The following is a 17,145-nucleotide window of genomic DNA, read 5'->3' on the forward strand; positions in this document are numbered from 1 at the left end:
TGGTAGGTGTATGGTAATTAGCTGCATTGATATTAGACTCATCCAATCAGAAACTGCATTAACATTGTTAGCTTCAACTGTTTTTAGTGTCCCCTAAAATTTCCTGATGTGTTGTGTATGGCCTTCTAAATTTGCTCATGTTTTATTTATTTGCAGTGCTTTTTTGCATAAATTCCTACGTGCCTATGGGTTGTCAGAGTGTTTTGTAGACTGTAGTCGCAGTATATCGAGGTATATTCAGCCACTGTATTTTCAACTAAAGCCAGATGTCGGTTATCCACCAAGAAAAGCTTTCACAAGCAGCATAGGCAGCTACTACTCAGTCCCTCCAGGCTCTTGCAAATCCAAAGTTTTTTTTAATGTATTGCAGCCCCAAATGACTGACTTTTCAGCTACTTTTCCAAAAAATTGCACTTAATAACCGATGTCATTTTGCAACAGATTGGTGGAAGTAATATCTAAAAATTGCAAGCTAAAATTGCGGCCATTTAAAGAACCTCCTGATAAGTATAATCACAGTACATTATGTAACAAGCATGTTCTCGTAAGAAAAAGGTGACTTCAGGGATATCAGGAGTGCTTTCTGTTAGTACTCACTCAGCCTCTGATTAGCTAGCCTTGAAGCTGAATTCACCCTCCCCCCTCCCACTATTTCATCTGATTGTTTGCTCCAACAGCTGGAAAACACACTCAGTGCGAGAGATGTTGATACAAGTTTGTGTCATTTAAATTAAATGAATAATCGTGTTGACAAGCAAGTAATGATGTCTCGGACATGAGGGTGGATTGTGTATGAAAACTGAAGAAAAAGTGATGGAAAAGTCACATAAATGCATTATTTAACTCTGATTAAGACACGTTGGCAGATAAACTAAAATAGAGTTAAATATAGAGTGAGTGTATATTTAAATAGGTGACTCTTTCAGCATGAAACAGTGTTTAGGCTATACAAGTCAGTCCTCATTAAGTATGTAATTGGTTTTCTCTGAAGAACAAAGTCATGGGCTGACCTGTTCATTTACTACTTAGAACCACTTTAACCTCTGCAATCTGCATGCGGTTTAGACATTAAAGGTGATGGCAAGTCAATCATCTGTGGTCTGAATACACAGTGGGGCTATAGGTGCAGCGATTTGAAATCTGGGGGGTGATGGGTTTAACAGCTCTGTTTCTCATCTCTGTCTCTCCTCACTAATCCCTGAGCTGAGCCGTTGCCATGCTCCCACACCTCTAACCAATCCCCTCGTCTCTGAGTGACAGCTGATGAAAATAAAGAAAAAGAGATATGGACATGGAAGAAAATGGACAAAACTTTCCCTCACTGTTTTCTCCTTAAGGGAATCTCTGTGTTTCATATCATTGAGGCGAGACTTATTTAAAAAATAATGCAATGAGTTTAACAGTTGAGTTGCATGTTTATTCAATTGTGAGGCATTGAAAATGAAATGTGATATTTCTTGGCAGCAACAACATTCTCCCTGCAGCAGAGACTAATCAGTAATCAATACCTCAAACTAAAAAAAACAACAACAAAAAAAACATAACTGTTCTATTTTGGGTCTTGTGTTTCATTTGAGTTTTGAAAAAAAATATCAAAACAATACATTAAAAAAACAATACTTTACTTTTTGATATTCTGCTTTGAGAAATTGAAGAAATTGAAAATGTATTTTTTTAATTAAGACAAAAAACTAAAAGTTCTCAAATTTAAAATGTTGCCGTAACACAATCAGCCAAACAAGAACTTAAAACACAGTTGAATAGTGGCAAGATTTAGTTTTAAACCAATCATCAAGAGAAAAAGTAAACAAGACTTTGAATCTGACCAGTAACAGCAGATTTTGGTACTGTTCATCAGGCTAATAGCTAATAGCTAAGCTAATACCCTAACCCTATTAGGGAACAAGGTTTCCTCTTAACATGATGTTTAAGAAATCAGCTTACTGGACAAACCAGAGTTAAACCCAGTTACTTAAGTAGTAATAAACACATGGATTGAATGAGTGACTGAGCGCGCTAAGCTACCAGTTACAGTCCACTACACCGAAGCTATCACCCAGAGAAAAACAGCACAGGAAGCTACAGCAACATGGCAAAAGTAGCTTGCTACATAGAAACTACTTGTATAAATAAGTATAAATACTATTGCATTTTATAAGACTGGCAGTTTAAACAGTGGTATTTTTATTAGGCCCATCCAACCATCATAGACTTGCAATTCTGTTGGACCCTCTGCTGGTCAATGTTACAAACTAGAAAAGTAATATCTCAGTAATATCTAAACCTTCCCACTGTCCCCTCATTCGCCCCAAATAGTCTAAGTGGCTCCTTGTGTGACGCCTTTCCAGTTACAGCACCTGTTGAGACAGCAAGAGTGTGGAGGTTTATCAGAGCTCGCTGGGTCACTGTTGATTAATAAGGACTTCACGTCACTCATGCAAATGAAACTTAGCATAAGTTCAATCAGGAAGACCATCTTATGTCACTCATTCATTCTCATTCCTTCCTCTTCTCCTGCTCCCTCATATCAGCTGATAGGGGCATTTTTCTTTTAGTTAAACCGACCATATTTTACCACAATCTCTATCAGTCAATCATATCTTTGCTGTTAAACTTTAAATCTCTTCTCCTCCCTCTTACTGTCAGCTGTTATTTCAGTGTGAATTGTCTCGACCCTCCTCCACCCCATTCACCTCCAGTTTCATCACTTCCAGCGCCCAGGTCTGAGCTCACTATAACCCCGCTCCTCTTCTCATCCATCCAGATCTCAGCATTCTCCTCATCCATCACCACCACCAGCTGTGTCTAAACGCTTTGAGTGGTCGGAGGACTAGAAAGGCGCTATATATAAGTGCAGTCCATTTATCCATCGGGGGGTATCCTACTCTTTTCACAGCTTCACTACCCCCTTTATGTGATGACATCATGATGGGGTCTAACCACCAAAGACTTTCACATTTGTCATCCTTATTGAGCATTAAAATAATTCTTCATGCTAATGAAGTCTCTCCTGATTTAAATAGAAGATACTGTAAATGGCACAATAAGTAAGAGTTGGACCAACCAAACAGTGTTACAGCCACAGTAGGTAGGTTTAATTAAGGCTACATAAAAAAGACATAATACAATATCATTTTGAACGGTTTCTGTCTGATAACATTTTTAAGAATTCTCAAAATCTTTGATACTGGATATTTAATATTTATCTTGGCAGTGTCAGATATGCAATATTAGTCTTATCAAAAGAACAGATTAATTGTTCATATTTGGTGATAACAATCTGTGGATAATAATATTGATATTCACGCTAAATCCAACTAATAAACTTCAACTTCTTCTTGTCTGTTGATTACTGTCTGTCCTAAAACCAGCCTATGGGCACACAACCAACAACAACAACAACACAATACACCGTGGTGAATTATGTGCTACACTTGGCTCTAGATATCGCTTCAAAGCGGTATTAGGAGAAGTCTGCATCAGTTTGGGTTAAATGTAGTCGGACAGGGAGACAGAAGATGGAGGTGGATGAAAGAAGCAGCAGGAAGAAATCAGGGAAAATAAGAAAAAAGAAGAGATTTCAAGTTGCAGTGATGATAGTGAGAACAAAAAAGAAATCTATTTGGCTGGAGTAAAAATTGACTGGGAGTAAGGACAGATTTGGAGTTCTGTCTGACAAACATGACGTTGTGAGGTGGGTGAAGGACAAACTTGGCGATGTTAAAATAAGTGGATCGATTATTGTTGCCTTCTTTGAAAGCATTGGAAATATCTGAGTTAGATGGTTGTCATGTTTCCCACTTCATAGCGCTGTTGATGGAGTACCGTATGTGATTGATGCAAGTAGATTTAAAGAACGTAACAGAGTTGTTGACAGTCGTAGAATGACGGCGAAAGGTTGGCAAAAAGATCTGCTACATTGCATTTTAAAATCAGAAATACTGCCTGACAAAGTATTCTTATATCACATCAGTTATCCACTACGGCCTTTGGTTCCCAAACCCATTCAACGCAGACGTTGTTGGAAATTCAGACACAGCTCACTTGTGTGCAAACATGATTTAGGGATATGTGGTAAATGTGGAGATGAGAAGTGCAGCAGCAGAAACTGTGAAAAAGAACCCAAGTGTAATCAGTGTGGGGGAGTCATGAGGCATGGCAAGCAGACTGTCCAAAGAGAAAAGAAAGAGATGGGAGTCATAAGGATCAGGTCCAAGAGAAGGCTGAGCCATGAGGAAGCAGCTAGGAATGGAAAGATGCAAAAGAAGTAAGGGAGAACAAATCAGATAGGAAGCATGATGAATATTGTTTTTGTAAGGACAAGATTAAGTTCTTAGCATTCCTAGTCATGGTGATTAACTCCGCCGCTGAGGCAGGAAGGAAATCCGGGAGAATAGAGATAGTTGTTGATGCAGCAAGAAAGTTTTTGGTTATTGTGAAAATTACTGGAGAGAAAGTGCAGGAGCTGTTGAGAGAGGCTTTCAATCCCTCTCAGAAGATAGACTGACAAGTTATATTAGAGAATGGGATCAGGGGTGGGGAAGAACTTTATTCATTTATTCATATATATATATATATATATATACATATATATATATATACAGAAACCACGTTCTTCAGCTAAAAAGGCCTCCGACAAAGATAAAGACAAGACCAGAGTCAACAATGGTCTGGCTTTGTTGGGATGGAGAGCCCTACGAGCTTCTAAAGGTCTCCAATTTGACTCGCAGCTGGCTTTTCTTCTCCTCGATGCATAAGTAATGATGGGTAATAATGTAACATGTCTGTTTTCATTAGTGACTGGCTAGAGTCGGCATGTTAGCTAAATAACTGTTACCAGCATATTGAATTTGCTCTGCAAATGTTGCAATCACTAGTTGGCTTACTGTAGCATATCACAGCCATTCAATAGATATTACTTTTTTATTTTTATTTTACTTACCTCGTCACTTGATATTGTTCACAAAACGATGCGTCTATTTGTTTTGGTGCGAGAGGCTGGTGCTCTAGTGCGACATCTAGTGGCTGAATGTAGTATATAGCACCTTTAAACGTGTGCGATACAAAGAAAGATTTGTCAGTGCACTTATCCAAATATCTAAGTCTCTCAAGGGTCTTTTTCTTACCTTCCTCATATTTCCAATATAAAAGTGCAGCGTCATTCAAACAGTCAAACCTTTTTTAGCACTTATTCTCTCGCAGCCTTTCATCTTCCCTTTATCTGTCCAATTTAATTAGAAGTCTGTCGTCTCTCGTGCTCCTTTCTGCCTCGCCTCTTTCATCTCCTGTCCAACGCAGATCAATTCTTCATGGCGCACATCCTCGTTCCCCGTTGATACTGTCAGCCTTTCTAAGAAGCACGGAGGACCACTGAGCCACGGCAAAGTTCACACATCTAAAAACACCACAAGACCTCGTAAAAACCCGAGTGATCGATCAGTCGCCTGGCATTTTGTATTTTCTTAAACTTTCTGCCCTCTTATGTATTTTGCCTTTCGTTAAGGTGCACCTCAGGAGAGAGGATATGAAAAGAAAGACTCTGCTTAAAGTTACCATGTTGCCTATGGCATATTGTTTCACTGATGAATAATTTCTAAATCATATGGAGCAGTTCTCAGCAGAGGAAGTATAATGCTCTAATCCTCTGGCAGAGAGGTGGAGGATGACTCGGATTGTGAGGGAAGCGATCAGGGAGGCAACAGGCGAGAGCAAAGGATGCCTACAGTACGAAAGAAAAAAAAAATTAATATCAGGTTGAGACAGAATAGGAAACAGAAAAAAGAGCAAGCAGGAGATGAATGGAAGGAGGAAAAATCAAATCATTAATGCACCATGTGTATAATGTGAATACAGCTCACATAATGTTCCTCCCTTCAAGTATAATTGAATCCATTTGTTGGATTTGTATTGTAAAATGTGATTTGAATCTGTGTGATTCATGACCGCTGGAATCCCACAGGTAATTAAGTAGTATGAGCCCTTGCAGGTAAGAGTGAAAAAAGTGTCTCTTAAACCATTAGTTGGATAATTAATCAGGGCACATCCATGTTATCACAGCAGTATGCATTACAGCACAGGGTCTAACAACGCAGCCACAAGGGGAACATAGTATAATTGCAGTAATCCTCCTATCGTATCCCTGAATTGCAGTAATGTGATTTGATGCAAACCGTTCCGTTTCGTCATACAGTACTTATTTAATTTGTATTTTTTTTAAAAAAATCAACATGCAGATCGATGCTCAAACTAGTGAGCTTTGTACATGCAGTCATGCTTGTAAACTGGCTCGCAATTAAGTGCTTCCTTCCCCGGTGAGATTACATTATGAACGGCCCACTCCTTTTTTCTCCAGCACCCACAGCGAGCAAAGCAAAGCGAAGCAAAGCACGGCTATCTATCCATCGTTCTCTCTATCTGTGCTGGAGCCAGCCGCTGAACCGGAGCTCCAGCTGGAGGGGATGTTGCTAGGGCTTAACGGTGGGAGCAGAAAGCACAGGCGGCAACAGCAACAAAAGGAGTAAGTGACCCTGAGAGGCGTGTGGGGAGAGTCAGTGTGTCTCTACTGTGTGTGTGTGTTTGTGTTTGTGTGCGCGCAAGGGAGGAGAGCTGGCTGCTATTAGTCCTGCTGGATTAGCATCTGACACCCAGCACCTTCAGATCCTCTATCAAAAAAAAGGAGGCCTCCAGCTGAAGCAGAAATGGCCATGACATAAGGTCCAGCCGTCATTGACATCAACACACACACACGCATATGCAACACAGAGGAGTGAAAAGGGATGACAGGACAACCAGAGGGCCCTGACAGTCATCTACTAACCTCCACGCTGTGACAGCGCAGCGCGGTGATGTCTCAGTCAGGCTAAGCCCTAATCTCTAGTGACATTTCTGAGTGGAATTGTTTTTGTAGTCCGGCTTTAATGAAAGTGTTGAAAGGGAGGTTTTTCTTCCTGGTGAGGTGTAATTACAACCACCAGGACACAACAAACAAGACTTAAAAACAAAGGTCAGAACTCATCTGTGAGATTGTGCAGGCTGACTGTAAGTTAGGATCGAAGCAGCAGCTCTGTTTAGTGAAATCTCACAGATCCCTCTTGTATGTCAGAGAGATGATAGAGATTATTACTCGAGATTAGTGATTAAAAGCAAAAATATGGACTATCCACCATAAACTAATGTCTCATACATTACCACAGGGCTGAATGAATGCCTTTATGACACTTTCTACAAAAGTTTAACATTATAAGTGTCACGAAAGGTAGCACAGCAAGCAGTCCTCCCCAAAATATCACCATATTACGTTAATATATACTCAATGTCATGGGTATCTAAATACAAGAGGGCCACTGCATTAAAGGTCCTGTAATGGTGCATTACATGATGATATTTCTGTATAAAAACTCCAGAACTCTGTACATGAGCAGCATCTCTGTATTAATGTGAGATGTGACGCCTTTGTTATGTAACCAACTCCTCAAACTTCACTGCATTCATTCAAAATGTTGGATTTTAGTATTATTCTGTTGGAGTCTTGATATCAGCTGGTTTGGTTTTGTGGTTCTTCCCTCCATGTTTTTTGTGTCATAGCGGCGTTCTGTGTTCCTCTCTCTCTTTTCATTACAACTACTGTTTCATTGCATATCAAGCGTAGACGTCTCGTACTTCCCTCGGTTTTCACTGCGAGCCGTTTTACTTTATCAACCTTTGCGACCTTGCTAACTGTAGCGACTAGTGAGCAGCTGAATGATGACAGACAATGACAGTTGAATTGATGTGATAGTGATGTGTCACTCGAAAGCGGTCCGGGTCATGTTGCAGTGACATTTTGCTCCCGGTCCAGATTAAATTATTCAGTCCAGATTGAGTATTTATGCTCTATGTACTATACATGTATTGCTGTTAAAGTATTTGGTAAAAAACTGCATGATGGCGTTTGATTCTAACATCTTAACAATCATAATAAATGCAGATAAGAACAGCAAAACAAGAAGAATTATACATTTCTTGCCCACAGTTCATGAAACGTGGGTTTGTGCGTTGCCTGTGTTCACACTTATTCGGATTCCCACATTCACACCCTCGGCCACACATCTGTCACATACCCTGCCTAAAATGCCCCTCATCCTACACCCACAGGTGAAAATAACTCACACATAATACTTTTGTGTGACATTTTTTGGTGAAAAATTCTCTTCAGCCGTGTGGATTTCTGTGTTCCAATACTGATATGAACAAAAGCCAATCCTGAGAAATTAGATCTCAGTTGTAATAAACAGGAATCACAGCTACATCACATAAACACCGACCGACGGCGGGCCAAAAGAGACAGCATGACAATGCTTATTAGTCGCTGCGATGTAGAAATAAAAGTGCCACCAAACCAGAAATTTAATGTGAGCTAATGTTTGCTACACACAGATGATTGTAAACTATGCCAGTGGTTTCAGTCATTGTTGAATCCAGAAACAGCATTTAGTGCTCACTGCAGATTGAGCAGAAAAAGATGTGAGTAGTTGCTAGGACACTTTTCTCACTTAGACAGCTGCCTCTGTGTCTCTCTGCAGGTCTCTGTCCAGTATCATCTTGCGTTGCAGCTGACAGTGTAACATCACCTGTAGACTATAATATTCTCTCCTCCTAATATCTCTCTTGTGACTGTTACACGGCCGCCTCCCATCACGGAGCGCTTTGCTTTAGAAAGATGTTCTTTTTGCATTTAACTTCACATCAAAGCGTTCCCTCTTCATCTCCGTCACAGTACAGAGCCGCTCCGGTGACATGTTACGCGTCACATCTCGAGAACACGCGCCTCCTCACGAGCCGGTGGCGTTCGTCATTTCATCAGGCTGAAACGAGCAATTTGCAGTTTGTTGAATTCCACGTAGGATTTTTTTTTTATTTTTTTTATTTTCCTGTTTTTGCTTCCTGCAAGAACAAATATAAGAGAAAAATAAGAAAACATTCATGCATGAGGCTCACTGAGTGCAGTTCTGAATTGAGAAATAAACCAATTCAGAAATATAACGTCTATTTTGATTAAAAAAATGACTGCTGGCAGAAAAGCAAAGTACATTTTGGGCTGCTAATGAATTATAAGTCTCCTGAAGACCTCTTCATACAAAGTAGCTCTGTTTTTTGAGGACACAGCCATCTGTGTTTTTAAATATTGATTGATGAATTTCAAGAAGCCAGATTTTTTTCCTATGTGGTTATGAAGAAATTTGGAATGAAGCTTCCTCTTACATTAATCTTACGCTCCCGGCAGCTTCCAACCAACAGAATCCTCTTTGAACCTCTGAGACTGGAAATGGTGGTTTCTGGGCTATTTTTTCATCCTCATCTCCCAACTCCACTCTATAAGTGTAACTGCTGGACTCGTTGCTTTGCATTACAAATACCCGACCTTAAAATACAGAGATTTACATCACACGTTTTCAAGCAAGAGCACACCTACACACACGCACTAGGAAAAAAAAAGAGCTCTTAACGGTAACGGCGTTCATAATTTCTAACCTGTTGCTCGGCTGTGGAGACGAGATAGAAACTAATAAAATAAACCTTTGCAAACAGAAGTCAAGAAGCTAAAACCTGCTGTCGACGCCTGACATAAAAAGACATAACGTTTGTAACAATTAATTACTCAACAACAACAAAACATTACAGCCAGTGGCATCACTGAAAGAATGAGAAATGAGAAAATATTTGGCAGAGCTAATTACTCCTTTTTTTATTGTGCAGGAACCAGGGTCAGAATTGAGAGAGAGAGAAAAAAAATAATATTGAATGTTATTAAAGTGCTGTGAAAATACAAGGGCAAAGAAGCAGGCCACAAATAACATTCACACATGAATAATTTAGCTATGATGCTATGTATTCCTGCATGTTTATAACTACCGCCCTCCCTGGACCAACATAAAATATTGGTGGGACACTGACCGCTGATACTGCCAGTGGACAGAAATCAACCAAACACACAGTAGGAAATGTTATCAGCAGGAAGAGAAGAAACTCTCTGGTGTTACAGTAAATGTTGATCATTTGGACAAACTTTGCTTTTGGGAATGTTTGGATTTGTTTTGCTGCTATTACTACTGTTTCGTCATCGTAGGCCACTGTTAGAATTTTGTCAGTCGTGTATGTTTTTAACTTTCAGCTTTCAACACCAAAGTATAGTTTATAGTTTTGTTTTTTATTAGCAATGTGTATAACATCCACGGTAAGCAGGCCTCTCAATTTTAGACGGCACTGACCATTACCTTCACAATGCCAATACCATTAGTTCATTGCCAAAATGCCAAAATCGACACTCTCTGCAATCAACAGTGTCTGTTTTCAACCCATCTGTGATGTGAAAGAAGCATCACTCTGTAACTTAAGTGACAAAATTCAAAATGTAGTCACATCAGTTTCACAGCTTGGGGTGTCTGTAGCTCAGCAGGTATAGCAGGTCCTCCAATAATGACGGGGTTGGCGATTCCTGGCTTCACCTCTCCACATGTCTAAGTGTCCTTGAGCAAGAAACTGAACTACAATTGGTCCTGTTGGTTTGGCCTGTGCCTTGCATGGTAGCTTGCTGCGATGTGTGAATGGATGAACGGGTGGCAGAGACCAATTGTAAAGTTCTTTGGATAAACGTGCATTTGTATTGGGTTTTCAGTATTTGGATAAAGCAGCCTGTGAAAAATAAGGTGTGAAAAAGTATATAAGTTACACCCATTATTACAATGTGTCAGAGACATATTCAGAAATGTCATATCTCATGCTGGTCATCTTACTGTGAACAATAATTACGTCGCCACTCAAAACTATGTTGACTCCTCAGCCAACAAAAAAAGTAGAGAGCTCATCTAAGTCGTTGAGTTTAAGTCATTCTTAACTTTTGTTACAAATGCTGAGAACTGAATCCAAATGATCGATGAGGGCTTTCGAAAGATTTAGATTTGTTAAGCCGATATGATATTGGATTCAGGTTCAATAAAATGCTATTGAACCCTACACGGTTGTACTGCCAGTGAGTTTCAATTATTAAAAAACCCCTTTCACACCGAGGCTGAAACTTTCACACAAAATAATTCAAAAGAACACAAAGGACCAATATTCACATAGGTCCACGTGGGGTGTCCAAAACAAATACATCTAAACGCTGGGTTTAATTAGTTTTATGAAATTTAGGTACAGAACTTAATAAAAATGCAGAAAATTAGACAACCAGGGGAAATTTGAACAGTGGTTGTCTATTGGACATTATTGATCTCTGCTGATATTGTACATATGCTGCTATCTAGAGTTATAACTTGAGCTGTAAAGTGCTGTTCCGATCTTCTTTTTTTTTTGCAGCGGAGGAGGTTAAAAGGCTGGAAAGGCTGGAGAGAAACCTTTGCTATATACATCAGGAGAAAAAAGGGAGCTACATGACTCTAGCTGGCAGGCAGCAAGAAGGAGAAAAAAGAATGGAAATAGATGAAGGCTGAGTTCCTGCCTCTTTCAGCAAAGCACAGGAGGAGGTCTGTTCACAGGTTTCACTTCTTTTTCTGTGGTAAATCCTTTCTGAATTAATTCACACTGGACTTGCATGTGCAAGGTTTATGAGAAAATGCCTTTCTTCAATAATTCCTAAACTTATTGATATCCTTAGCAGCAGTATAATACCACCCTGATCTCTATGAACGCAACAAGCTAACCTGCAATGAGATCAATTGAATAGCAAACCTGCAAAGTAACAAGCCAGAGCAGATCTACTTCCTCTTCTCTACTTGATAAATTGAGGTCTTGAAAGAAGCAAAATCCTTCAAAACAGGAGGGAAAAGGAGAACAGCCGTGTCCTGATATGACCTGCTGGATTCTGACTGAGCTGCCTGCAGCGACTCAACAGTTACTCCTGTGTAGTTATGTACTTTCGTGGTCTAGTTCAGCCTTTTTTTTTGAAGGTGTCAATAGTTCAGCTTTTGTCCTAAAACATTCGTCAAATGCAGCTATTACTGACGTACGAGGATAAACTCAAAGATCGCTCAAACCGACGCCAAACAGACACACATCATCAGAACAACTCGATCATTACTTTTGAATCCTTTATACCTCCCTCGACCTATTTTTATTTCTGTCTTTCTCCCCGTTCTTCCCCTCCCCTCTCCTTGATTTTTATTGCATCTTACAAAAACTAACGGCCAGACAGAATGAAGGTAATAAAATAACAATTATTATGTTCCTGTGTGAGTTCCTCACAAACCAACCGACTGAGACAGACTGGTGAAAAACCTTCCTGAACCTGACATGCATACATTATTTTTTTTATAGGGCAAATATCATGCTTTTTATAATTATCTGTTATTTTTATACTGTTATAATGTCAGATGCCCGACGTGAGATGAATGTTAATGTGTCGGGTAAATGCCTTCAAGTCAAAAGCCAGGGCTTCAGCCTTCTCTGGATGCTCCATTTGCAGTGTCGACCTCAGATTGTTCATATATGCCAACAAACATTGTGTAACTTTTGTTGCTAAGGCTGTTGGCAAGGTTGTTCCAGGGGGTTGTGTACGTTATCAACCAGCATATCAATGGCCAAAGCGCAAAACCTCCTATCTGCAGAATTTTCTGATTGGCGGATTTTACTTTGGATGATGAGAACAAGGAAGGTTTTGCTGTGTTTTTGTTTTGTTGTGTGACTTTTCTGTCACGACGACGGGCGGGATTATCTCACAGACAGACTGAATATGAGCAGCCTTCTTTGGTCTCATCATCCAAAGTAAAATCCACCAATCAGAAAATTTTGCAGATAGGAGGTTTTACGCTTTGGCCATCGATATTTTGGATCTGATTCAGGCTCAGTCATGTATGGATATGAACATACGTGAAATCCTACTACTACTGTTTGTTTAGGTAAATAGGGGCATCTTCCAGGAGCTAACCAATCAGAAGAGAGTGGGCTCATCGGGATAAGATAAAGGAGTTTTTTGAACTGTAAATCATGTAGAGATGTTCCAGTACAGCCCCGGAATAAAAATATGGACCTAGAAATGTGCTTGACAAGTCCTGTTTAAAAAGAGACCTGATGTGAAAGGGACAGAACAGTCTGACCCAATCCAAACAGACCTGTGGTCCACTAAACCAAATCACAAACTGACCAAAACACAGAAAGACCACCGACCCCGGCATGAAGAAAAAGATTAGCAAAACATACTATTTTTCCTTCAGTTCACTGCTCCGTCTCTGTCTCACCTCAAAAAAAACTATTTTTCTTTGTGGTCTCCTGATGTACCATGAGGGTATTAAAAATATTGACACATAAACCCGAGACCTGAGACAATACAACAGAACCCTCCCCAACCTCATTAAACTGAGTATAATTTAGACCGAAAAGACCCATGAAGACCTCTGCTATTTGTTATAAGGGATCTTTCTGGCCCTGAGTTGAGTCTCTCAGGCAGCTCATCTTTTTCGTCTTATAAATTCCACCTCTACAACCCCAAAGTTTCTCACTTAAACATTAGCGTTTGGCTGTTGGTGCACAGCCGGAGAGTAATTGCTGCCTGAGAGGCTCAGTTCAAAGTCCCTTAACCTAAATGTAACCGGACTTTAAACCATCATCTGAAGGCTGCGTGTCAGGCAAACAGTGTTAGTGATGCATTCATCTTGTAGAAATTCATTGTTACAGCCAGGAGCGAAGCAGAGGGACCTTTCTCCTGATCTCTTAGTATTTTTCTCATATTGTCGTTGAGAAGCCGTTTGGGAAATATCCCGGTTAACTTTCATCGCTGCAGCCTTCACCTTGACCTTTCTCATGACATCATGGATAAATTCAAAAGACCCCCTACCATAGTAATGACACACAACACACTAACCTCACAGATTTCTCTATTCAACAGGACACACTGCAGCAGTTTCCTTTCTATTTCATTTCATTTCTTCGTATAAACAGAATCAATAACTTGTAATATCTTAGTTCTTCCCTGGGCAAAATCTTTGCAAGTTGAAATTCATGTCTTACCGTTTCCTGTATTGCTCTTTCGAAACCAATGAGGTCATTATAGATTTCATCTCACCGTTAAAATGGAAGGAATCAAATTTTCTACGTGCCAGTGTTGGGAACAACATCCAGAGAGATGATTGATTGTATCCTCACAACCCGGATTTAAAATTCCTGTGCTTGTAGGCAGAGAAAAAAAATCGATTTGAATATAAGTAGCAAGTAGCACGCCGTGGATTTTGGTTCTAGGGTTGTGGAAGATGTGGAAAGGAGAAGCTGAAGCAAATCTCCTGACGTGGATGATGTGAAATTTTTTAAAGGCTTCATTAGGAGGGATTGTCTCCCCCTCTAAGTTGAGAAGATTAAAAAGGAATATTTTCTAAAAAAAAAAATGATACTTAAAATATGGAAATTTGAGACAAATGGGGGGGTGTTTGATGAAAACAGAAGTAAACTTTGTTAAATCGGAGTCTTCACAGGCAGGCAGGGATGAGAGAGAACGCTGGCTCAAGGAAATAAAGTCCAGCAGCAGGGGGACAGGATCTAGCTGGAACTGGAACAGCAGGTGCACGCAGGTATAATCTCTACTTTTCCGAAAATTCAGCACTACTCCTCACCTAACCCCACCGTGTTCAGGTCCTGGAGCGCTGACACGACTTAACTCTTTCTCATATGTTAAAAAGACATGGACAGGAAATTGTGACTTCTAATTACTAATTAATAACAATCAAATCAAAAGGAAAGAACAAACAAAACATATTCCATCAATCAGAAATCACATCAAACACCTTACACTATATATATATAATATATAATAAAAAGTTCACATTCATTTCATCGCTATGTGGAGACATATGGAGGACAATAAACCTCTAAATCTACTCATGTCTCATTATTGAATGTTTCACTCTGTGCTTGTTTGGATACTCAATGTACCGTAGCACTGAGAACAGATGGTTTGACACAAAGCATTATGTTTTGTTTAAAATTATTCCAGCACTGGAGAGTCTGAAGTACAGTTTGGCGTCGTCTGACACTTCAGTATTTGTAGGACGATGACAAAAGCAGAGACGACGCCGCTGTAACGTTTTAACGAAGACTGGTGAAGACAGTGAGCTCCGAGGCCGGTTGGGTGACTCGCGGCTGATGTGAGAACCGTGTCAATCTTTAATTCAGTTATCTCATGCAGTTTTTAACATGACAGATCTTTCAGAGTGATCGTTTATTTCTGGTGCAATCTGAGGTCGGGTGAAGAGGGGGAAAAAAAAAAAAGTTTTAACAGTGACTGCATTTACACACATACTCAAAAACTGATGATAGTTAGATTTTGGCAGCTACCATTGAAGTGGCTATGTAATGATTAAAGCATAACCCAACAGCCTTTTGGATAAAGTATAAGATCTGATAAGTTTCCTTGGGTTTTAGCTTGTCTAATTGTCTTTATTTGTCTATGTATGTGCACAAATAATAAAACAAAACATAGGGAACAACTGTTTCAAGAAACCAGAAGAAGGAGAACCGTTAACAACGAGATGTGTAGCGAGAATCATCGTCAATCAAGAATCAGTATTTTTCATGATAAAATAATAAACACAAGCATCAAAATCAAGGTTGAATTTGCATTTTTATTAAATACTGAGTCAAACATTCTTCAGCAAAACTCTCCCACCCAAAGAAATGGTTGACTATTCTCTATAAAAGTATATCAAAATGTCACATTACATCTATTAATTTGAACTGTTTTGCTATATTTTCTGTAAATAATATGTCCCTATATGATGAGCTTTGTTTTTTGCATAAAACACTCACATTTAATATATAATACTGATACTCCAAAAGCTCAAAATCAGTCTTATAAACCCACAATGTTTAGTTTGTATGTAATTTTTAGAATGTAAACTCTTCTTCAGTGGTGCCCTGATTAACACACTGGTGAAAAGGTGAGAAGATGAGACGAGAAGCGTATTTTGGAATCATGGAAACTGCGGTTCACACTGCAGACATGCTAATGTTGGTTGCCCTGTCTGAAACACAGTATTCCATTAAAACTCCAGGCGTGTTTAATGCTTCACCTGAGTCTCTGATTTGCATAATCCCTGCCTGAAGTGTGAGGGTGATAAGCTTTTAAGTTGAGGTTGTGAGCCTGTGGCAGTCAGCGGTTTTGTCCCAGAGGCATGCAGGTTGTGTTCTCTGGGCAAACATAAAAGACCTGACAGGACCGATAATGGCTTAACAGTCATGCTCAGAGACAGCCTTTGCACACACTCTCATTGAAACAATAGAAGAAGAGAAACAGCTATGACAATCTGAGCCAAAGTGTATAAAAAGTCAAGATTACTCCGCCTAGTTTCAGAGTGCTGATTCAACAGTCTGGGGGTATTCGGGCTTATCGGCCCTGCCGTTCACTCAGCGTTTTGGCGACACAAACAATTCCCTTCAAAAGGAGGCGAGCTGTAAACTTTTAATGAGATGAGATTTTTAAAGCTAAAAGCCTCAAGTCTTAAAGGTGCAGTGTGTAGGATTTATAACTCCTCCCCTCAACCTCCTCTTCCAAGCGCGTAGGAGAACCTACAGTGGCCGCAAAACTCGCGAAAAACACACAAAAGGTCCTCACTAGGAACCAGTGTGTGGTTTGTCCATTCTGGGCTACTGTAGAAACATGGCGGTGCACCACGGCGGGCTCCGTAGAAGAGGCTCATTCCAAGCTAACGAAAACACAACAATCCTTATTTTCAGGTGATTATACACTAATAAAAACATACTTATGAATATTATATTTCCGTTTCCACTAAATTCTACACACTGCACCTTTAAGCAGACGGTGAAGTCAGCTACAAGCTAGATTCTTAAAGACAGTTTCAATTCTCTACCAAATATCTGTGTGTGTGTCTCTGAGTCGCTCATGCTGTTCCTTTGCCTGATAAAATGATGAGAGGCAAGGGATTGCAGTCTGTCTCCTTCTGGTCTCAGGATGGCTTCAGCCAGCTTATCCTCCTCTGGCCCATCCAGGAGCAGCAGCCCCTGACCTCTGCTGTCAACCGAGTGCTGTGCTGCCAACTGAGGAGGCGAGTAATAAAGTAAACAGAGTACAGCAGCTCACATACGTATATATAATGGAACACAGCAGGAATGTTCAATGAACACCAGACACACACACACACACACACACACACACATTCTTAAGTG

General features: G+C 39.9%; 2 protein-coding genes and 2 long non-coding RNA genes across 7 annotated transcripts in view; 1 reads left to right on the forward strand and 3 right to left on the reverse strand.

The window, feature by feature from the left end:
* Nucleotides 1-17,145, reverse strand: part of LOC121883564 (acid-sensing ion channel 2) — a 409,332-nt gene that overhangs the window by 66,529 nt on the left and 325,658 nt on the right. The gene's annotated exons all lie outside the window — the stretch shown is intronic.
* Nucleotides 1,636-5,780, reverse strand: LOC121883568. Its single transcript, XR_006092237.1, has 3 exons — nucleotides 5,554-5,780; nucleotides 4,943-5,395; nucleotides 1,636-2,357 (listed from the first exon to the last, which is right to left on the reverse strand). It is a non-coding gene; the product is annotated as an uncharacterized LOC121883568 (long non-coding RNA).
* Nucleotides 14,398-15,591, forward strand: LOC121883569. The gene is made up of 3 exons (XR_006092238.1): nucleotides 14,398-14,534; nucleotides 14,957-15,107; nucleotides 15,443-15,591. It is a non-coding gene; the product is annotated as an uncharacterized LOC121883569 (long non-coding RNA).
* LOC121883567 (acid-sensing ion channel 2-like) overlaps nucleotides 15,583-17,145 on the reverse strand; it is a 40,415-nt gene continuing 38,852 nt past the window's right edge. Inside the window, exon 2 of the mRNA XM_042391883.1 lies at nucleotides 15,583-17,016. Coding sequence (XP_042247817.1) covers nucleotides 16,798-17,016 — 219 coding nt within the window. The 3' untranslated portion in view covers nucleotides 15,583-16,797. The remainder of the gene's footprint in view (nucleotides 17,017-17,145) is intronic.

Source organism: Thunnus maccoyii, chromosome 18 (genome assembly GCF_910596095.1).
Source record: "Thunnus maccoyii chromosome 18, fThuMac1.1, whole genome shotgun sequence".
NCBI classification, from domain to species: domain Eukaryota; kingdom Metazoa; phylum Chordata; class Actinopteri; order Scombriformes; family Scombridae; genus Thunnus; species Thunnus maccoyii.